The sequence below is a fragment of the Calonectris borealis genome, chromosome 2 (assembly GCF_964195595.1).
Source record: "Calonectris borealis chromosome 2, bCalBor7.hap1.2, whole genome shotgun sequence".
NCBI classification, from domain to species: Eukaryota; Metazoa; Chordata; class Aves; order Procellariiformes; family Procellariidae; genus Calonectris; species Calonectris borealis.
This window is the reverse complement of record NC_134313.1, coordinates 162620887-162644890: the sequence shown is the minus strand read 5'-3', so window position 1 is coordinate 162644890 and position 24004 is coordinate 162620887. Positions and strand designations below refer to the sequence as shown.

Sequence of the window (24004 nt, the reverse complement as noted above, 5' to 3'; positions counted from 1 at the left end):
CCCAGGGACTGTGTTGGTAAAGCAGTTGTGATACGGTTGTGCCGCACTGCAGCCTGAGAGGGTTTGGGGGTTGTGGGTGAGAGGTGTGCCCTGCCAATTGCCCTTAGGACAGGAGAACAGATTTTGGGTTGCTTTATTGACTAGTTTGTATTTACTTATGAGACCAGGAATGAAAGAGTCAGGAGATGAGAAGAAGGGGAGAGAGTAAGCGAAAAGATGCTGGCTGTACAGGCTGGGGAGAAGGGGACTTAGCTGGGAGAGAAAAGCTTTCATTCTGCGTCCTACTCCAAGAACTGCTAATGTCTTTTCATTTAAAAGCATTGTGTAAAATACTTACACGTTGTTTTTCCATTCCTAAACAGTGTTAAAATTTGTATCAGGCAAGAATATTCCTTCTATAATTTTCCATTAAAATCCTGGCTACATACTACAGATGGAAACACAGCATTAGAGACCCACATATCAAATATGACTTGAGTGTATTGGCCTTTGATCCTAGAAACAACAAAAAATTAAGTTTCTCGTAAAGGTAAAATTATAAAATAATTAGCAGCTTAATATAAAAATTGCTCCAATAATGAATAATGTAATTATGTTGTCTTTGAAACATCCAAACATCAAACAATTTGTATTTTTCAAAACAATAAATGATTGCTGCTTGAAATAAAAGTTGTGTAAAAGATGTAGAAAAATAATCTGTGAATTTTAGCATCCAGAATAACTCTGGAGTTTGCATTTTACACACCTCCTGCACTATACTTTGATTGAAGAATACTCCAATGCTTGAGAAATCCAGCACCATGATCTGATTAATTTATGATAAATGGAAAAGACATGCTACTAAAAATGTTGTTATTGACCTCAATAAGGGTGGGTTCTGGCTTGAAACGGGGAGGAACTTTTCTCTCTCGTGAGATTCTACTGGGTTATTTAAGGGATTTCTTTTTTTTTTGCTGAACTCAACTTTTACATAAAGTAAAAAGTCGCTCGAGTCCCGTGGAGGACAGAAATATGTGATTTTTACTGGTTCTTTGCTAAATTCGGAGAGTGTTTTAGTGAGCACACAAAATAGATTTTGTCTTCATATACTTGTTAGTTTGGGCATTTTTCTTTGTTCAGTAAGTAAAAGCATTTTATGTTGTGTCTCATCATGGAGGTTCAGGTAATTTTCCTTACATCTGAAATCCCATGATTATGGGTGCTGATCAAATGTTCTCTCCCCCAGAAAAGCTCTGAATTGTCACTGCAGCCTCCTCCTCCCTGCAGTGCCATCCCACGCCATCCTCCTGCCCCTTGGTCTGTCCGTGTCCCTCGCTTCCCCATGTAACTCCGGGACTCGGGAAGTCAATCCTGTCTCTGACCTGGTTTGCTCAACTGCTCCCACGGCCGCGGGACCTTCAGGAGCTGTCACCTTGCAGCCCTCACCATCTGAAATCCCACCGTCCTGTAAGAAGTGATGATGAGAGAAAGGTGTTTGGAACAAAAAGCAGCTGATGTATTTCAGATAGTCATGGTAGATGGTGGTTGGCGTGGTAGGTTGTGCCGAGGGTGCTTCTCTCTTTCATTCTGTTTTTTTTTTATTTCTCTATACGTGCATGAAGCTTTGCTGTCAGTTAATGAGAGTTATGTATGCCGACCAACAGAGGAGCGACCCTCCCCTAGCCCCCAGCTGCTTTAATTCACACATGAATTCATATAATAATTACTGTATCGCAGAAGTGTTTGCAAGTAACCTGGCAAGGTAATTTTTACTTTCTTAGCACGCAGTGCAATTTCTGCATCCTGAGTTTGATGGACACCTCAGGAGAGTGCAAAATGAAATTGATAAACCCGTTTTCTCCCCCCCTGCTGTACACACCATTTTCGTATTCCTCTTCCCACTGTCTCTGCGGCGCGGCGACCTCAAAGCTCGGCTGTCTTCACGGCTGTTTCTCACATTGTTCCCCAACAAATTATTTAGGAATTAAATTTTGTTCACCTCGTGTTTTCCTTCCTGTACCATTTAGAAGCAAATTATTTACAAACTAGATTACAGGGAAAAAAAATGCCTGGGAGTTAGTAAAATATAATATTAAACAGAATTTCTAATGCCGTCTTTCTACCCAGGGAGATTAAACACCTCACTACTTCCCTTATCACAAATTCTTCCTTGGTGTTCAGAGTCACAAATTGAATGATATTTTCTTTTTTTCTGAAATATATTTTCACTAAAAACTGTAATTGCCTTTTTACAAATGTAAGCAGAATGGCATTTTGTTGGAATTAGGGGAGTCGACAAAGCTGAGAGGTGGTTTCTCCAGGCTCTCATATCTTGCAGAGAAGCTTCTTTTCTCATTTCTTGAGATCGTAATTCTTCAAGAAATAGAGTAGAGAGATGTCATCCTCGCATGCCTTGGCAACATCACCTTTTGCAGATGCTTTCTGCATGGGTATGAACTGTTTCAAGGCCTGTGCATGTGTTGTGCCTCGGGTTGGAGGGAGCCAGGCTGTCAGAGCATGATCGTGGAAAAACTGGAGCTAAGCAAGTGCTATGGCATAGAGGGGTCCTGGGATCGGGGATATAATCTCTGGCATTTGGGCTTGCCAAGCCTTTTCACAGATCTGATGATAACACAGGCTCTTATGGAATAAAATTCTAAGCGTCAAACCAAGTTTTACTGGTGCCGTGGCAGATACTTCACCCACGGAAATTATTTGGTTCTGTTTTAGTGGATGAATGTGTGTGCTTATATTGAACACTGAAATAAAATCAAAGAAATGCTGTTGATTTTATGGGCTCTGTCACTATTGGGAATGGATCTTTAATTATGACTTGAATTACAGTAGCAGCTAAGGGCCCCTGTGAGGATTCGCAGTCCCACTGTGCCAGGTGCTATAAAAATAACTAGGTTACAGCAGATGAATGAACCAAACTGATGGTGGGAAAGTGAAGAAGATTAATAAGATGACATTAAATCAAGACCATTGCAGTTCTTGGCTAAAAGCATCTCTAATCACACGTCATGTGTCATACACACGTACAAGATTGCCATCTGCTTTCTCCTGGCCTTGAGTCAGAAGATGGCCATGCCCTTGGCTGGAGCCATGCTTGGTGCAACAGGTCCAGCTGGTGTTTGCAGCTTGAACTTTTGTCACCTTGAGAATAACCTCCTGGCAGGATTTCAGAGTCCACATTCCCAACTAATTTATTTTGGAAATTCCACGTAACCACTTTGTCCCTAAGCACTAGGAATAATTTGGGAATGCTTCAAATGGCAACGCTGTTTATTTATACGTTGTAAGGGGATAGGAGGATGTTGCAGTGTGATTACTATACTTGGGTACAAAAGTCATGTGAGATGCCAGTTCAAAATACAGAGATGCTAAATTAATCTTTTAGGCTTGCTAGGTCTGGAGGGGATCCAAAACTGTTTCATCATAATACTCATAAAAATGATGGGAAGTTATTAAATATCCATTTCTGCAATACAGTACAGCTAGGAATCCTAGCTATTACTGTATTTAGATATTTTTACAGATTTTTTTAAATTTAGAAGTAGCACTTCTGGGTTTCATTTGTAGCTGACACAGACTGGCTTTGCTCCAGCGGAGCCAATGATCTGTGTCAGTCAATGCTAGCTGAGGATCTGGTGCCTTCTGCTCTAAAACTGTGGAAGACCCATCATCTGTTAAAGCTAACGGTTAGGTGTAAGGTGCAGATGGCATTCATTTTCTCCTATTGGCTTTGTAATAGAAACATGTAAGACTGAAAGCTCTATCAAAGCATAAAACATGCAAGGTTTATTTTTACAAAGGGCTGAGCGTTATGGATACAACCTTTTCCTTGCTCACTCTCAAATACTCCATTAATGCCCAACCTCAAAGCATTTGCGTATGCACACTTTGCAGAAAATTGTGAGAGGAGATGGAGCTGCGGTGCCAGAAGGGGTGGCTTTAGGGCATACGTAAAAGAGCCTCCCAGCAATGCCGGGCAGGCCAGTGTGTTGCATTGTGTGCAGGGTAAAAGGTTTTTGTCACGGTGCTGGGGAGTAGACAGCAAAGATGTTAACTATTATTAAGTCATTGCTCCCTATTAGTAAAAGCATTTATTATCAACAGAAGATGAACAAAAACATAACGTAGTTGTCTTTCGTCACCGCAGCAGGCAGGATGGTTTTATCCCTCTGAATCTTTCAGTTGGGGTTTTACAGGAAAGCCCACATACCTGCCATGCCTCATTTGTAAAAACACACCAAGTTTTTTTTCCTCTCGCTCTAAAGTGACATCTTTAGCACCTGAACAACTGAGTTTACTGTAGCCTCAGGCTCAGGCTCTCCGAGTCTATCTGCAAACCAATTGCTATTCAGCATCAGGCTTCAGCTGGAGCAGAGCTCAGGGTGGTCTGCAGCAGCAGGAGGGGAGGGAGGCGAGTGAGGAGGAGAAGGAAAGGAAAGAAAATAAACTTGAAAGTAAACTTAAAAAAAAAACGAACAGAAGTAACTCAGCTTGAATTCAGAGCTGAGAAGGATGCAGTTACATGCTTATTATTGTTTATCCGTATTATGGTACTGCCTAAGTCCTTTAGTGGTTGAGGTTTCCACTGTGCCAGGCAGGGTACCAAAAATGATTCCTGCCCACGAAGAACCTCCATCCTAAATTTAAGGCAGAAGGTCTAGACAGGTGGAGGAGTGCGATGAGACAGTAAGGCAGTATCGATCAGCAATATAACCAGAGGTCTCAGCAAACCTCCTGCTGTAACCACTGCAATGCATCTGGTTTACTGCCATTGTCATTGCAATTACTGTTTCTTTTTTGCAACACAAGGTTAATAATCTAACTGTATGGGTTACCTACCCTTTATCTCATTTGTTGTAGTTTAGCAGTTATAATCTGCAGCAATTTTGTGTTATAAAGAACTAATTAACAGCAAGATTACATCATAGGAGTTTTTGCCAGGGACAACACTGTTCCCATACCTTAATTTCTCAGCAAAGTTTTTATTCTGGGCCATGTTCTGAAACTGGTGAGCTGACTTGCCGGAGACATTGCACTCGCTATGTTATGTCATCAGGCAAAAGTTTTAATTCAGAATGATGTAGCCTGAGGTGAAGGTAGAATACATATTCCTCGATTAACTGTGTGTTGACAAGCTTGCCAGAAGATTTTTCATTTACTGTGTTTGTGAGCCTGTGGTTCAACTCGGCAAGCAGCCAAACACCAACAGCTCATTCCCCCCACCCCCAGTGGGATGGGGCAGAGAATCAGGAAAAAAAAAAAAAGTCAAATTCATGGATTGAGATAAAGACAGTTTAATAGAACAGAAAAGGCTGGGAAAATAATAATAATAATAATAATAATGAATAGAATATACAAAATGAGTGATGCACGAAGCAATTGCTCACCACCCGCCGACCAATGCCCAACCTTTCCCCAAGCAGCCATCACCCCTCCCCAACCAACCCCCAGTTTATATACTGAGCATGACGTCATATGGTATGGAATATCCCTTTGACCATTGGGCTCAGCTGTCCTGGCTGTGCCCCCTCCCAGCTTCTCGCTGGCAGAGCATGGGAAGTTGAAAAGTCCTTGACTAGGGAAAGCACCACTTAGCAACAACTAAAACATCAGTGTGTTATCAACGTTCTTCTCACCCTAAATCTAAAACACAGCACTACACCAGCTACTAGGAAGAAGATTAACTCTATCCCAGCCAAAAGCAGGACACTAGTATTTCAGGTTATTTAGTTAAAATTTAGAAGCAAATAAAAAAAAGCAAGAAGCAGAGCTTGCAAGAATGGCAGGTATGGAAACCATACAAAACCTTGCTATAAACCCCATCTTGCCACATCTGAAACCAATAAGGGATCTTACACCTGTTTTTGTTTCATACCATTCATTTCTTGTTTTTTTCCTTTCTTTTTTTGTCTTTTTTTCTTTTTCTTTTCTTTCAGATTTACACTGGCATACCTGAGAGGAGCTCAGTCTCCTGTCTGCAGCTGTGGTCCAGTGTCACCTGCTTCAGCAAGAGCCCTCACAGCACATGTTTCTGGAATGTATATATTCCAGTATAACATGCCTAGGTTTTGTTGTTATTGCACAGAAGTGGCAACTCCCTATTGAAAAGGACTAAGAGGCCCACCGTGACCATCCCTCTGTTGATTCTTCAGAGATTTTGGTCTAGGATGTATAGCTTTTATTGAATAATACCAGTACTTGACAAGTGATGTCTATATTGTCTTTCTTTCATTTATCAATATAGACATGGCTATTAAAAAAAAAAAAAGAAGTTGTGCCTGATGAGTTTTTATTTTAAGAAGCTATTATATTATTCTAATATGGCCACCATGCTGGCCCACTTTTGGCAGGTTTCAAACAAACATACCAGAAGTAATTTTGTTGACAGCATCTTGGCTTGGAGCACGTCCAACCTTCATCCATAACATGTCAGTGCCGTGATTCTTTCACAGGCAGGAAAATATGTCATCACAGATCTGTATTTGAGAGTCTTAAAATACTGTAGATGTCTAGATTTATGACTTCAAAGTCAACTTCACAGGTGGGTAGCGTTATTTTTCAATCATAAATGAAGATGAAAGTGATAACATTTAGAGTTTTTAGTATGCAGCATCAATAAAGTGTGCTTATGTTAAAACCTGTGGTAACATCTGTTTTACTTTCCTAATCCAAAAACAATTAAGGTTTTATGTAAGAGAAAGAAGGGTGTGGAAAACAAACAGCGAAGGAAAAAAGGAGAAAATCCAGGCTGAAGGGCTTTAGCTTGCTTGCGGAGGTCATGCAGACGTTGTGTTAGTTCTTGCAGGTGACTCCTACCGATGAGCGACTTTGTTTTAATGTTTCTTTTTATGCTGTTTTCAATCAAATCTGTTTCGTCAGAGCAGAAATTGTGCGTGCTTGGTTTATTTCAATTTGTGTAATATGCTCAGATTTCAGTATTAAAACCAAAGCAGTCTCTTTAGGATTAACAGACGTGGTTCACGAAGGGCATCTGCTTGCTGGTCGGTTTAGATCTCAGTGTTCTGCAAGCTGGGATCTTTCAGGAATGGGCCAATTATAGCTTTGTGCTGTGCATTGGAAAAAAAACCCTTTGAGGTGCCAACATTATTTGTGTGCTTGAATCTGTACCTGCCTAGGGCTTAATTAAACACCTTCCTGGCTTTGGTCCCAAGCACAGAGGTTTTCCTCAGCAATATGAATAGGCAGCTGATGTCCGCCTGTGGGAGCTCCTCTTGAAGAGGTGGGAGTTTGCTGCCAAGGGCATGGGGTGTCATGGACTGGTGGTGGGGCTGTAATCTCCTGGAAATAAAAGCTGGTCACAGTGATGCAACAACATCCCTCTGGAATTAACAGAAATACAGATAGGAAAGATCTAAGACGTCAGTGCTAGCATATATATGGTACAATGTGTGTGCAGCAGATTTACTGTAAATTATTCCATCGAAAGAGACTTCACATGACCAAGAAGAACAAAAAAGCTGCTTTTCAAACCTGTGCTGAATAAAGCTGTTTACCTTTCTTAGAAATGTCATTTATCTCTTCTTGCTTTTTATCAGGGGAAATTTCCTGATGGGATTTTGAAAATAAAGTGAAAACGTCCTTTCTGCTTCCTTGCAGTATTAAACCCCAAAGTTTTGTTTATAATGTTTTCCTCCTCTTGATATGCTAGAAATTCCCAGTCTTTTTTGTTGTGATTTTGCTCAAATATTGATTGGACGACTGCAGAATGAATGGGATTATGATGTGATAATGGATTCGGTGAAGTATTGATGTCCTGAAAGCTTAAGCACGTGTGTGGAGTTCTATCACACTGGGACCCAGGGATGGGGAAACCTCGCTTAATGCAAGGTTTTATTAAGCTTTTGAACTACATCTGGGTTTGTAGATTTAATTCAAGTCTGTGAACTGTTTTTTTCAATTTTAAAACTTCTGACCATTAAGGCGGGGAGAGGGTTGTTAGATTATTTTCAGGAATGTGACTGTTGTCATCAGTCCTGTAGTGCTGCCGGCATCTTACCTCTGTCCTTCAGATACTGTCAGGGCTTGGCTGGGTAGAAGCACTGTGGTTTCCAGCTGTTTCTCCCCAGATCTCCTGTCATCCCTTTTGGTCCCACCGTGCCCTGCTGTGAAAGGAAGAATATTTCTGCCACTTACTAACAACACCTGGATTCTTTACCTGGCTTTATCTCTTGATTTATATATGACCCCAGGAAAGTCACAGACTCTCTTTTGAGCCTATTTGCTTCACCTGAAAAATGGGGACCATTAGAGTTTCCTAAAAAAGGTGTTAGAAGACTAAATTAACTAACATTTGTATTTGTGCTTAGGGTGAAGACACTATAAAAATGCAAGTATTTATATTCTTTCTGTTTGCTTGTTGGCAAAATTGCATTTCTCAAGGCTCCTGACCTACTTTTCAGATTTTTCTCCTGTAAGAATAATAAACTCTAAATTTGTTCCTTCTAATTATTTTTCATTTCAGATAGAAAGCCAAATGCAAATGAGGGGAAGGCAAGGAGGGGAGGGGTGCTAACCTCTACCCCTCTTTGCCAGAAGGAAGAGAACCATTGTGTCTTTTCCAGACCAGAATAAATAATGAAATACAGGTACCACCTCAGATGTTTAATACCTCAAACCTGGCTTTCCATTGCAGATTTATAGCCTTTGTAATGGATAGATCCTCAAACATATAGGAAGAGAGTCTCAACATTATCTTTTTCTTTGAAATGGATTCTTGATATGGAAAAAGTTGAAAAGTATTTTCTAGTGTTTTCTGAAACCAAAACTGTGAGGTTTGCCTGAACTCCCTGTTCAGGTCATGTTGCTGTGTATAAGGAAAAACTACAGTAAGTGAAACAAACTCTCTGAATTATAGAAGAACTTAGTCTATTATAAAGCTTTTTGTTTTCCTGAAAAAAATTAAAAAAGAAAGGAAGAAGAATCTTTAAAAAAGTACCAGCAGATCTATCTTAGACCCACCATCCCTCATGATACAGGAAATGAGGCAAAAATTCTAACTTGGTGAGGTCGACAAGGAGGAGGAGCATCCAGAGTTGTTTTGGCTGTGAGGCCAGATCCCTTGAGAGTGAATTCAGCCTTCCAGGAAAGTGGAGGGCACTGAATATTTCGTACAGTTCCTGGAGATGCTTCAATGTGTGCATGCAATCACATTTAATGCACGGTGCTATGGGGAATTCAGCAAAAAGCATGAAAGGTATAAAGTGCAATAAATATTTAACATCCTGTGAATGCAAACACAGCACTTCATAAAAACCTCAGTCTCGAGAGCAGGGGTGCTGTGTACATCATAGACAGAACATATGGTACAACCACAGCTAATCAGTGAATAGTGATGAAGCTTTTATTCTAAAGTTTTAAGGACGTGATTAAATTTAATGTATATGCTAGACGTGAAGCCTATCTTCATGTCCTTAGACCTACCAACCTAGGAATTCATGCAAGATGGCCTGAGGAGATGTGATGTTTTCTGGGAAGGCAGAAAAGTTCACCATGGGGATATCCTTATTGATTTTTATCTCCATACATGCCCCTGTGAATTATTTATCTTCCTGTATTCTTGTCTGGCATCTTATTATAAAAGTCTCTTGAAAGTTACTGTAAAGCGCTCTATTCCCAGACTTAATGAGGGTTGGTAGGAAATTGGCTTTTGATAAGTGAGTTTGGATGAGTGCTGGTGTGGGCGGCTGGTGCCTGTTACGCAAGGAGGCAGTGGGAAGTGTGGGATACACTACCGAGCATCCTATGGGTGCATTGTATTTATTTATTGTATAATCTGACGTGGGATGGATTCAATTAATACCACAACGTATTATAATGGCATGAATTGTATTTGGCTTACGGGCTTCACCCATCACGGTCGCAGGGTGCATGGTGTGGTTCTGCGGACGTACGTTGCTGTTCGGATTCTGCTGTTTGTTTCCTTCTCTAAGTGCCTTTTCTAAATGTTCATTTTCCTTTGATGTTTCTAGGAGCTGGTGGGGAGTAATCCTCCTCAGAGAAACTGGAAAGGAATTGCAATTGCCTTACTTGTTATTCTCGTTATCTGCTCCCTGATTGTCACCTCTGTTATACTCCTGACACCAGGTATTTATAACCTTTAACTCACTTTCATTCTGTTTTTCTTCTGTAATTTTACATTTCCAAGGGTAAAGGGATTGCAAACTGACTGCAAAGTCAACATCAAAGGAATCATCCTTCCTGTTCTTTAGCTTGATGTGAGCTGAATTCAAGGCTATTCTTAGGTAGATTGTTTAAGTTTTACATTTCTATTCAAAGATCAGGGCGGCTGAGCTGAAGGTACAGGGGTGAAACTTGGTTGCCTAAACATAGATGGAGAGTGTCATTTTAGACGTGCCAGGGTGTGACAGACACCTACGTAGGGCAGTCAGTTAGGGGACAGGACTTGCTGAAGTTCATGCCCATATGGAGCAGCAGCCGCCAGTTGGGTGGCATATCCTAGAGCATCTAAAACGGCATTAGGTGCCTATGCTTAGGCACCTGAATCCCATCCCATTCAGCTGTATTGATTTTTACATCAGACCATAGTTCAGATTTTGTAAAGTTCCAGCTTTACAAAGGAATTGCAGATAACTATGTGCCAGACAGCACTTAACCACAGCAAATAATTAGTTACTTCCCAATAAGGGATTCTGTCAGTTAATCCCCTTACCAAGTTTCAGCAAAGTTCTGTGCACGTAACCTCTGTAAATTACTTCTCTTACAGTAGCTGCTGAGTTGGTAGGCTTGAATTTTAATAGGTATCATTATGATTATTGATTATTACATATTTATACAGCCCTGTAAATTTCCATGACTACCTATGGAGTAGAAATAATGCGCTTTTGCGGCTCTGAGAAGCTTGTGATCTGAATACGAAAAGACAAACGAATGAGAGAAATGAGAGACGAGACATAGAAAAGAGAATTCAGTGTCAGAAAGGGTGAGCAGCTACAAAACACAGGAGAAGGCAGAAGGTCACCTGCAGAGGAACGTAGAGGAGAAGAAAAGGGGCTCCTTCTTGGATGAGTAGATGCAAGTGATTGTCGGGGACAGCAGGACAGAGAGCACAGAGCTGAGGATGGGAACGGAGGCAAGGGAGAAATGAAACTGTAGGAAATGGAAGAACATAAGACAGTGAAGTGGAAAATGAGATGGAAGAAATTTCTAGCTCGTAGCGTGTGAACTGACATGCAGTTCAGCAGATCTGGGCCCTGACACAATTGTTATCCCACACTCCTGCGGTATGGTAGACTGCAGACAGTGATAAATCAAGAAGCAGGACTGCACTGAGTTAATTTGAGGATGAGTGAAACAATCACTATGTTATCCTTTTGGTTATTTATCGTCATGCCGTGTTCAGTTTATTTTGTGCTATCCTGAAGTTTTCAGTGTAAATGTAAGTAGCTAATGGTCATGCCAGAGTAATTAAATAATTAAATTAATTAAGGTTAAACTTAATTAAGGATCATTTATTTAAATTACTTTCGCTAGGGTTCAGATTTAACACCTTTGGACAGTGCAGTTCATCTCTTAGATGTTTTGGGGCATGGTCTGTGGACTGTACTCACATCAGGCACCATTTATTTGCAGTGACAAATATCATCCCTTACCATTAGGTATGGAAATGTCACCTTCTATTTTACAGAAGTGCAGAACCAGACTTTTCAAAAACTCATGCTGAAGCCTAGATTGCTAAACCCATACTTGTGGGCTTCAGGAAGCTGTCCGTGGTTCGCGCTGCATAGATGAGACCATGGGTGCCACTTCCATTGAAGAGCAGGTTTCCATATAGATGGATACATGGGGAGAAGCATAAACATACCTGTCCTAAATACAGTCTAAGTCACAAATCTTTCCTTTTACAAGAGCACTTGTAATAATGATTGCTTTAGAAGGATGGTCAGAATGTTATCTGGTGAGAACTTAGCAGCTCTGTTTTCAATTCTGGGCTCTACTATAGACCTCATTTAGGACTTCTCCTGAACCGTACTTCCACCTCTCCATAAGAAAATCATACATAAAATCACTAATGGCTATTATGACTATAGATACTGCGGTACTGTTGTCCAGGTAAGTGCCTAGACAGAAAAGGTGTACTGAGCATGTATGTATGCGTACACATGTATGTATGTGTATGCGTACACATGTGTGTATAACATAAATCACACAGTTATTAGTATGTACTTAGCAACAACTCCAAATAGCACCTTTGAGAGAGTCTCGGTGCTTAAAACTTAGGAATATGCAAAGTCATTTTCTATGCTAAAATTTCCATTCATGTTTTTTGAGATTTGTAATTACCTGCTTTGCTAAAACTGGGTTTGGGTTGGTTTTTTTCCCTGCTGGTGTTTCAGAACTGCCCTCTACATGCAAATACAAAAACTCCGAGCTCAGTACTGCTTCTGTTTTTATTATGGATCTGCAGCCTGCTTTATGGTGAGACTTTGCCAAGGGTAAAATAGATAGCTTTGGTTGCTGCTGTGGCTTGGTAGCAGCTGAGTTTAATCTTCTCTTGGGCCACTGGCTCTGAAGCTTGTTGTGAGGCTGCACTATGGAGGCTCATTTCACAGGCGTTTCCCACCAGCCAGTGCTAAGTGAGACATTGAGGCTGGCTTGACAAACGTAAAAAAGTATTACATTGCTGATCCTGACTGGGGATAGCACGCCCCAGCAAGGTAGGAGTGGGGAAGTTAGAGGAGCCTGTCCAAAAGGAGAAGCAGAATCTGCATTTACCTGCCACAGAATAGTTCACTGGAAGAAGAAATGTTTACCCTTTGGTAGTCAAGCTGAAAAATAAATGATGGATGTTTGAACAGGAGGCGAGGAAGGGACAGGAGGACCAGGAAAGAAGGAGGAGAAGCAGTTTTGTGGATGCTTGTGGGATGGGGAGCTGCTGCCAAATGTGAGAGTGGCATCAGAAAAAAAAACCCAAAACCTCTTCACTGCAAATGTCTCAAGCAAAGTGTTGCAGTCTGGCACGGCAGAGCACAGTGCTTGCAAATACTTCAAAATTTTTAAGTCTTCCTTCTGATGATAATGTTGGAGTCCAACCTGACACTGTCCTGCTAGTACAAATATCCTTTTGAATTTTATCTCTGAATTCCTTACTTGTACCTGTCTATGTTGGCCCTCTCCCTGGCTAGGAAACCATTCTTCTCTAAGTATTTTGCTGTTGGTTTGAAGGCCTGTTTTGCAGTGCAACACCAAGGTGTGCTATGCAGAGATGCTCTAAACCCAGTGCTGAACATCATGCTATGCTATGCTATGCTATTCTATGCCTACAGAGAGTAATTTGGGGCATGTATAGGATAAAGTGCAGCATTCAGGCTTGTAGTCCGTGTTCAGACAAAGAAAAGTGGTTAACTGGACCCATAACTTGCATCGTGATGGTTGTATTTCCTAATACCATAAAAGTCTCCTGCAAAACCAAGAATGAATGGTGGAGTGGGGAATGGGGGAGGTTTGCTTAGCAGAACAGATGCTGATTAAGATATTTAATAATTGAGGAAAAAAAGGATTTATATCTCTCTTCAAGATTCTTTTGCAAAGCAGCCCAAACCTTTAAAGAAGGTTTTAACCCTGGATTCAGCTTCAGAAAGGCTGAAATCCCTGCGGGTTTGGGTTTCTCAGAGGCAGGTCACTCACCCTGCTTTAAGATTAGCTCATGAACTGGGAACAGTGCTCTTTGCATTCAGCAGACTTCGTAATTACAATAGCAGTGCTTTATTGCTAGCTAACGCTTAGGTCTTATTTTATAAAATCCTAATAAAATTTCAACATTTCTATGATTTGTATACCCTTTGGTATTCTAGAACAACATTCTCAAAAAGTCTCAAAAAGTAACTGGTGAACGCTTGCATTTCATTACACTATAGCATACCGCACGCACACAATTACCTACGCTGAAGGACTCTGGTTTCATGTGTGTGTGAGTCCTGCCGTTCCACCCACCTTTGAGAAATGTGAAGCTATTTTTACAAATGATAAAAGTGTGGGACTGAGCCTTTCCTAACTGGCGGTTGCTCACTTGTCCCAGCACATGGCACTGTATGGGTCCCGTCCAGCAGCGTTGGGTGTATTTGTATAAACACGTGCAAAAGTTTGTAGTTATGCAAGTGTGTGTGCACCCCCCCCCCCCATTTTAAAGCTGAAGAGAGGGCTCAAGCCTACAGAAATTTTGATTAAAAAAACCTCCCCAAAATTCCATTAGACATTTTGCTAAGGAAAAGGCTGCTTTCTAGTCCCCTCTGTTTGGAAATGAAGGCAAACAAAGACTTTTTGCAAATCTGTTCCTGATATTTAAAGCTTTCTGGAGATATACATCAAGTTTCCTCCTTTCAAATCTGACCTTTAGCTGAAAAACAAGAAAGTACACCCAACTCCACATTAAAATTTTTACAAAATTCATAGGAAACATTTTTCAGAGATGGTACTGAGGTAGTCATTGCATAGCATTAATTCACAGCATGCTGTCAGACAGCCAGATGCATTGCCTACTAAGCTTTGTATGACTTTTGCTAGTCGGGAAGAGCAAGGAAATATCCTGTGACCAGCTATGCAGGAGTGTAATTTATTTGTTCGCAATTGTTATATATAAATGTATCTTATATGCCATTAAAAAAAAAGTGGGATTTTACAGAAGGGAGAGAGGCTGCCTGTTTGCCTTGTCTGGCCACTGCCTTTTGGGTACAGGGAGGTCTGGGGGAAAAGGGGCTCAGGTTTGCCCGGGGATCGAGCAGGTATGCTGAGGTGGGAAGGGAGCTCCTGGTGTGCTGGGTCAGGTCTGCCGAGAGGTGGACATTCATGGACGCACGCTCACCCATGTGCTTGCAATGCACAATAGCCCAGGAGGTGTGTGAGAAAAGCACCTGACACTGACCTGTAGCTGAGCCCCAGGGATGATGGAAAGAAAGGTGGTCACCTAAGGGTGACTGAAACCTTCTGACCCATCAAGCAGCCTCTGAGCATTGCTGGAGCTGAGAGGAATCTCAAAAGAAAGGATTGGTACTGCAGAGGCAAAACAGGCAAGGAGGTCAGCTCATAGCCCTCTTCTGTTTGAGTTTTCTGGGTTTCTGGAGGATCTTTGTTCTGTTTGTGTTCTGGAGAGGAAGGTTTTATCAGTTCAGCCCATGTCCTTTTGGGTTCACTGACTTCAAGGATGAGGTGCAGACAGATGAACCCAAAAGGTCTGACCAACGCAGGGTTCCTGTCATGCCTTTAAAGTTGAATTAAAAATAAAACGGACACGGTTTTCACTTGGTTCTCTCAGCATGTAACTTTGCTGTTTGGATAGTGGGTTTCTGACTTGGCACTCAAATCACAAGTCCTTGTGCCACCTGCACTGCTGCCATGCTGCTGTGCTGCCAGGCCCTGGCTGGCAGCTGCCATCTGGGTCTGCTGGGGGCAGGGGACATCGACTGCTAAGAAGGTGGTGGCACATATTTGATCCTTTCCTTTCATGAACCCAAGGAGGCCTCAAGGTCTCTGCTAAGGCATGCTCAGAGACTGCTGCTCAGGAGAGGGTGGGCTACCTGAGGTCCCGCAATTGCACTTCTTCCTCTGTAAATGTCTCCACTGGGGCCAGAGGAATGGAGTAGACATTCTTAATGAGTGCGCTGACTTATCTATGTCTTGGATGAAAGGTCGGTAAATCCAAATTTTTTACTAAAAAATCATTGATTGATTGATTATTTAGTTATTTGTTTTCTCCCTAGCTGTATGGCTGAGATTGATGTTGTCCATGGTTCACTATAGGACCTACTGCAGCTATTACAGCCCACTGCAGGAGACAGTAAGGGAATCTCAACAAGAAACATGCCTTATGGAGGCTCCTGGGTGTGCATGCTTCACTTCCTACCTCTCCCTCCTCCCGCTGGCCGTCAGGAGGAGTTTGAAGTGCTGTGAAGGTATAGAGGTGGTGCAGCTCCCAGACTGGCTGTCTCCATCCTGCACAGAAAGAGGGAATGAGAAGGGATTCCCATTCTTCCCCTTCCCAAATCTCCAGCACGGAGGTGTGCTTGTGCCTGTCCTTATGCCCTCGTGGTGGGGAAGAGGGTGTCCGTGTTCCTCGGGATGGCATTTGGGAAGCGGCGCCTGAAACAGCTGTAAGCCCAGGGCTGTATGTGGGCTCTGACCTCCTGCTCTGCACCACCTGATCTCCCCAGGTATCCAGTGCTGGGACCTTGCACCACGGTGGAACTAATTGGAACAGTTCCTGGAGTTCCTCTGACCCATATTTTCTATTTTAATAAATAAAATTATGCAGAAGAACTTGGCATAATGCTGTCACACAGAGTGATTTGGCTGAGCACTTGAATTAATGTGTCTTGGTGTTTGGAAGGCACATTGAGCAGTGTGATTGAAAACTCAATCAGACTTGGAAAAAATATAAAAATTGAAGAACGTAATTTAATTTGGTAAAAATGATAGTTTGTATTGAAACACCTTTTAGTGGCAAAAAACACTGTTCATAAGTAATTTTCAGTGGTCTCAGGTAGCTCAGGGACTTCAATTTAGTGTAGTAAAGAAGACTTTTTCTCTCTAATGGCTTCAGGGAGTCTGTTTCCACTGTTTCTACAGTGTGTTCAGTGTAACAAGTTTAGTACTAAAAAATGTTAAAGATAGCTAAGGTTGCATGGTACCAATAGACCTCAGGCATGAGGATGCTGTAGTGAGGAGGGATGCAGAAGCACACATACCTGCTGTGGAAATACTCAGAATGCGGCCTCACACGTTCCTTTAAAGAGCGAATGTGTTTAAACTGACCAAAAGGTTTCCATGAAAATATTTTTTCAGCAAAAAACTGAATGTTGGAAACAAACTATTCATAGAAGGTGACTGCTTCTCACAACCAAAAAACTACTGGTGAGAGAAAAAAGAAAAGAAATATGTTAATCAAAATTATTGGTTTCCATTTTTCTGTAAAAATTTCAGCTTTGAGAAAATAAAAATCCATTTTCATATTAACTAAGCACCCGGTATAGGGTTCTGTAATGTAATATATATACTCTTCATCTGTAAGGTCCCAGAATCCATTGATTCAACATAAACACTTCAGTTACAGGCCCAGCAGCCTCTGTGTTGTGTTTATGAGAATTGTTATGTAGCAGAGAGGTGGTGATAGAAATGAGAAGGTATAATTTTGGCACAGGAAAAGATGCTAGCTGTGGCAAACTTCAAGTGGTTAAACTCGTGCCTTGGTTTTATTTGGTTTGACTCCTGCGTGTTTAGTCTTGGTAGCATCCTAGATGAGAGAGATTTCTTTTTAACAGTAATATATATGCAGACAGAAATCAGTTCTGCATTTTCTTCAGGTTGTGCTTTGCACCAGAAACCTGTTGGCAATCTCTGACTGCATCACGAGAAATGCGGAGAGGGCTGTATGAAGGGCAGCGGAGGAAGATGTACAGCGAGTATTTCTTTGTGGGAGAAGCGGAGTGCTACAGAGCAGAGTTCGGAAGAATGAACTAAATGAAGGACACTTTATTACAAGTTGATCTTACAGCATCTTAAACTGGCAGTCTGGTTCTTCAATTTAAAAGCTGTCCAGATTTCCATGTTTGCAAATGAAACTGTGTATCTTTGCACTAAAAATGAAAGTTAGTATGGGCCAGCTATGCAACACCTAAGGATTTAGGGTTATGTCTTATAGATTTTTCAAAAATATTTCTGCAGTCAAGTGTCTGATTCCCATGGAAAATCTTTTGTGAATTCCTGAAGTAATCTGTCTGAGCCCTTATAAGGCTAAATACCTTTCCAGCTGTGGTTCTGCATGACAGCTTTTAAGGAAATAAAAACATAAGCTATAAAAACTTGGTCACTTCTAATTATTTTTTAAAAAATTAACTAATGATTTCAGAATAGTCTTAGTGTTAAGTAGCTTTAATTTTCTTTGGAATAGTCGGCATTATATAGCACTGTGACATCTATGGGTGTATCTTCATGACTGTTAAAATATTTTTTGATTAGGTTATGTCCGAAAATGTGTGGTTTGGACCATATCTTGGTCTTTTTGTAGTTGCTGAGTCCAAGCATAAATAACCAAGAGGTTTCTGTTTGTGAACCACTACGTGGTCCTTTTATGACACTGACAATAGGAAGGGGCTTATGTGTGACAGAAAACTTAATGTGGAGCGTTTCCAAATGAGATATGACATGGCTCTATGCACGGTTGCTGTACTTTCAGATACATTTCAAAGTAGAAGTAATGGCAGGTTTTTTTCAAATGTTTTACAGTTGAAGATAACAGCTTGTCTCAGAAGAAGAAGATAACAGTGGAAGATCTCTTCAGTGATGATTTCAAAATTCATGACCCAGAGGCTAAATGGATAACTGGTGAGTGAGGCATGAACGTGTCGCAGTGTCTTCGAGAGAGCTTCCTCGCTCTCTGGGTGTCTCTTTTTTTATTTACTGCTTTATTCCTCCTGTTCTTTAGTTTGCTCCTGAAATTACAGAATCGAGGAGTGGTTGAGGTTGGAAGGGACCTCAAGAGATCATCTTCTCCAATTCCTTGCTCAAGCAAGGGCAGCTAGAGCAGGTTGCCCAGAACCACGCCCAAAAATTCAATCCTCAAATTCCTATTCCAGCTTTCCCCCTGATAAATATGCACACACCACTGCTCTATTGTTATAATTTTTTTATTTAAGGCTCTCCAGTGGGCTCATAGCTAGGCATTGAAAACCGCAGCCTTTGTCCCAGAGGGCTTCCAGCATTCAGTAGGTGATGGTTGGAAGAAGTGGTTGGAGCACTATCGCCGTCATTATTTCACCATAAACAAAACTTCAGGTTTATGTTCCTGGCAGAGAGGTGAAGCATTGCTAAGCAACAGGCAAAGAGTGGTCCAGCAGCAGCTGGGCTGGTGCTTGCACACAAGCCATGTGCTCTTTTTATCCTCTGCTGCCTTATGTTTTCTAGTCAGGGGAAAACCAAGTAATACTTGAATTAATGAACGTAGCGTTTGCAGGAGTAGAGCTGTTTTGGGGGATGTAGATTCCAGCTCTCGCTGGAAATTGCTGCAGTCTGAACAAGCTTTGGTGAGAATAAAATGATTTGTGGTATGCTGTTCATGTAGGTTCCAGTCCAACTTCTATTATCACTGAAGTTATTAGTTTTTCTTTTGAATTTAATGTGGAACTGGATCAAATCCTTCCTTGTGTTTGGCTTTCCTTCTCTGTTATGCCCGTTGGGAACAATTTTAATACCTATAATGAAAAGAGAGAGTGTTAAAGGGTAGTGTTGAATTAACGTGTTCCCCAGTCGCCCTCAGCACAGCTGTCTCCGACTTCTCCCACCAATTCAACTACAAGGGAAAGCAATTGCAGACAATATGCACCTTCACAAACACACCTGCTGATGGGCAGGGGCTCTTTTTCAGGTTATATACTCTGAGGCAATGGTGCTTCTCATAACGACTCTCTGGGAATAAGGATATGTCCTGCTTTCAGCTGGGATAGAGTTAATTTTCTTCCTAGTAGCTGGTACAGTGCTGTGTTTTGGATTTAGTGTGAGAAGAACGTTGATAACACACTGATGTTTTAGTTGTTGCTAAGTGGTGCTTTTGCTAGTCAAGGACTTTTCAGCTTCCCATGCTCTGCCAGGTGCACAAGAAGCTGGGAGGGAGTGAGGACAGCTGAGCCCAATGGCCAACAGGGTATTCCATACCATATGACGTCATGCTCAGTATATAAACTGGGGGGAGTTGGCCGGGGGGCAGTGACTGCTGCTCGGGAACTGGCTGGGCATCGGTCAGTGGGTGGTGAGCAATTGCATTGTGCATCACTTGTTCTGTGCATTCTTTTATCGTCATTATTATTATTATTTTCTCTTCCTGTCTTCTTTCTTTCTTTCCTGTTAAACTGTCTTTATCTCAACCCATGGGTTTTACTTTTTTTTCCCCGAGTCTTTCCCCCATCCCACTGTTGGGGGAGGGTGAGCGAGCGGCTGTGTGGTGCTTAGTTGCTGACTGGGGTTAAACTGCGACAGGATAGTGGAAATATTAGCTGCATTGCGGTTCAGAATTATTTGTCTAGCATCCTTTTTTTAGCACTGATATCCCTAATGGCCCTAATGAAGGAAGAGGTGTTTTATTGAGACCTTTACTGCTATTTTCTTTATTTGCTAGAATATGAGGGAATGATAATGAATTAAATAAACCTTTGCAGGAACAGAGAATGAAGTATTGCCATGGACCTATGTATAACATCTCTCCTCTGATGAGTACGGTTTTACATGGATGTAAGGCATATTTTCTGCAAAATTGCAGTCTTCTGTGAAAAAACAGTGTTTCCCATGCTTTTCCAATTATGATCACATACTGGTGCCGTATAAACTTTTATTAAGACTCCAATCTTGAATATTTTAAAATTCATCTCCGTCCTCCCATGTACTCTCACTGACTCCAGCGCAACTTAACATCAGTCTTGCCTGATCTGAAATTATTGAAATATTGTTTCTGTAAAGGACAAAGCACAAAGCAGTATTATGCAAACATGCATAGATATTTTAGAAGGAGATGTTCTGTTGCTGTGCTACTAATACCACTGAGACTGTTAGAGAAATTTTATGAAGCCAACAGATATTCTGTGGATTGACCCAAGGGTGACTTCGCATTTAAGGGCAAGATGCTAATCTGCAATGTCATTCATTGGACCCAAAGCCATTTTACAACATTAATTACTTTTCTGCATTATAGTTGCTTTTCCCAGCTTTCTCTAGCTGGATAAGTGGTGAAATCTTGATTAAGGTCCCTGGTAAGCAAGATGAAAGACCAGTATCCCAATTCCCAAGCACACATTGCTATTGGTCTCTTATTCTCAGTTTTTAGAATGCAAATGAAAGACACTGAAAATGCCAAAGCCAAACTAATAAAACTTTATGTAACAAGAGTGCTGAAATGCCTTAGCAGAAAATTGCATATTTAAAAATTGCATGTTTAAAATTGCATGTCAACTCATAAAATGAGTTGACATTTGGTAGGGAATCCGCACAATTGTTAAAATATAGGTAGCTGTTGTCTATCTTTCCCATTCTTCTATTAATTACATAGCAAAATATCACGGTCATTCAGAGATCTGCAAAATTCAGTCCTCTTGGCTCTGCAAAGCTCTATTTCCTTCCTTTCCCTCTTCGTTATTGCAGAAGATGGGAATTCGGTAGCCTCGCCAAAGATGAAGCGTGTTGCATGTTTAGGAGTATTTGAATCATCTGAGGGATGAGATCACTCTTCCAAAAAGAGTGAAATCACTCTTCCAAAAGAGTTGAGTCAGTAAAATATCTGTGTTCTTCCCAGTAAGTGAGGGGCTGATTCAAACCCTCTGAAGGAGCAAGGTCTTTCCTTTGTCTTGAATGAGTCTTAGAGCAAGTGTTAAAACTTTCAGGTTGGCACTTAAAAATATGCTGAAAGCTCACTGAAATTGATGGGATGAGCTGATGTTTAAGCATTTTCTTGATTCGCAGTGGGCAAGTGGAAAAATAATGTATTCCTGATCGATAACCCTGTCATTCTGTTGATTTCAAAGGAGCTACGGAAAAAAAACCCCAAGAGAACCAGTCTCAAGGCTGACATAACTACACTTTCAGTGCAAAGATTACAGGCTTTCTCTAAGCTTTCAATCGCAACTTGTGGCTGGTTAGTGGATATGTTTGCATCTTTTTTATTGTAATTGCAATTAAATTTACTTGCACGAAGCGAGAGATGTGCCAAAGATGGAACATTGAACCTCTTACAATTTCTGTGATGCCACTGTAATTTCAAATTCCGGTTTGCATTTTTATCCGGTGGTTTAGGGAGAGTAAAGAATATTTTGTTTAATTAGCTGCTGTCTTCTACTGCCCTGACCATTGTTGTCATTGACTCGGTTAGGAGCGCTCTGGAGGGGAGCCACACATTCATAGACCAGAACTGACTGCTCCAGAGATTATTTCTAGTTCCACTTCCAGGGACTGCTATTGCTTAGATTTGCTCTGTAGTGTAAGTAAACGCTGGATTTATTGTGAAGGTTTCACTCTTCAGGACAGCATAGTAGATAGTAGTATAGTATGGTATATATGGTATACTATAGTAAGTATAAAGCAGTGTAGTACAGGAAGTTTGAGATTGTGCTAGGGATCAAATGGCATCCCCCTGCCCTGCAATCCAAGTGCAAAGAATCCGAGCTGCGTCTCTTTTCCAGCCCCATCCATGCCGTGCCTCCTCCTGCGCTCTTCTGCTCATCGCTCGGTGCATCGCACCCCGCGCCGTTCCATTACCATCCTCTATTGTGTACTTCCCCTTCCTATACAACTATAATTATGTTGTCCATATGCTAAGCATGCATGCGAGCTCCAATTAGCAACTCATTTCATACTGTGTATCTTAAATGTTGCATTTGGACATGTCCTCATTTACGTATCCTCCTCCATACACCGTCAGGAGCGTCCTGTGCCGGCCTTTCGTTAGCCCTCTCGCGGGTGACAGATGGCCCACTCGTTAGTCTAGTCTCTAACTGCTCAGCAGTTCTGCTCTCAAGCTCCACGTTACTTTATAATTAGGCTTCACAATTATTAGGCTTTCCTCTAATTCCTCTCACACAGGATTTTAGCTCAGGTTTCTGAAAAGCTCAATGGGATGCTGCAATGTTCCTGTAATGGTGGACAAAAACCGGGATAAAGAAGGGTACCTGCATTTCATGCTGAAGAGCAGCTCAGTCGACTGATTTGTCCTGAAAACAATAAGTCTTTACCTGCAGCTGCCCTGAGAAGGCATTCGGGTTGTGAGTGCTGTCTTTGCGGCCCTACAGAGCTGCAGGGATTCCTATCAGCTGTGAACCTGACCCCCTGTTCTTGGGTCCCTGTCCCTTCGCATCTCGGGATCACTCCTCCTTCTTCACGGGCAGGCAGCATCGTGCCCGATGTCAAAGTAAGCAGCAGAGACTGAATCGTATACACCACTTGCGGAGATTTATGCTTATCTTCTACTTATCTTCTGTCTTTCTACTTAATGGCAAATACATTTTGCCCACACTGAAGGTACTTGGCTGCTGTTGTAGTTAGAAAAACATAATAGCAGCCTATAATATACTGCCTGTGGTTATTGCGATTGATTGGACGCAACGTGCCCTCATTCCTTACTTCTTGGAGGATGTTTTTCCAGCCTTGCTGTTGGCATCTTGCAAGACAGATTGTATGTAGCAGTGGCTGTTGCCAGGATTTTGGGCTGTACATTAGCGACTGGAGGCTCCAACTAGGAGCGCATCTCCTTTGTGCTAGACACTGGCCAGACATTGCGAGACAGTCCTTGCAGAGAGGTTGTAGCCACATGAAAAGAATAAAGATTGAAATGAAGATCACAATATATTCAAGCAGCGAGGAGCACTGAGGCACAGGACTCCAAAGGACGTGTTCGGGGTCATAGGAGGTTGACTAAAAAATCTGAAAATCAAGCCCTGCTCTCTGAGGTCCCTGCCCACTTGCTTCACCTGCAACACTGGTAAAATAGTATTTATTCTTATCCAAAGAGCAATAGTGGGTAAACTAGCAAAAGGCTCTGAATGGCATTTTCAGAAATGGCTCAATTATTTGGAAACCTGCCACTCAGTGAGAGCCAGAACCACCGCATGCCTAGCTCGCATCTGAGAGTGGCAGCTAGGCTTTTATCGCAAAAGTCCTTCTGAAAAATGCACTAATATCTAAATATAATAGAGTAATTCTTTTATCTTTAATACTGAAGCACATATGTTTTCTTGTATGTTTTAGTAATAACATCATAGAATCTCTAGGCTCTTCTAAAGTCTAATATTGAATTTAATGACCTGGAACTAATAAGTTTTATTTACATGCTGAAAAAAATCATTGTGTAGTAACTGAGGTAATTTATTTCAGTTTACCTTTGGTAATAATGCTCAGATCAACAATACTTGGATAGCCCAAATGCCCCCAAGTCTATTCTGTGCAGTGTAAATCCATTGCACTGTATTGATAAAAGCATTGATGCATTTCAAATGATGCAGATGTG

At 41.5% G+C, this 24004-nt stretch overlaps 1 protein-coding gene across 2 annotated transcripts in view; it reads left to right on the top strand.

Moving 5' to 3' along the window:
- Positions 1–24004, top strand: part of DPP6 (dipeptidyl peptidase like 6) — a 424225-nt gene that overhangs the window by 231582 nt on the left and 168639 nt on the right. For both annotated transcript variants that reach the window (XM_075144168.1, XM_075144169.1), the window contains exons 2-3: positions 9984–10098; positions 18250–18348. In XM_075144168.1, coding sequence (XP_075000269.1) covers positions 9984–10098; positions 18250–18348 — 214 coding nt within the window. The remainder of the gene's footprint in view (positions 1–9983; positions 10099–18249; positions 18349–24004) is intronic.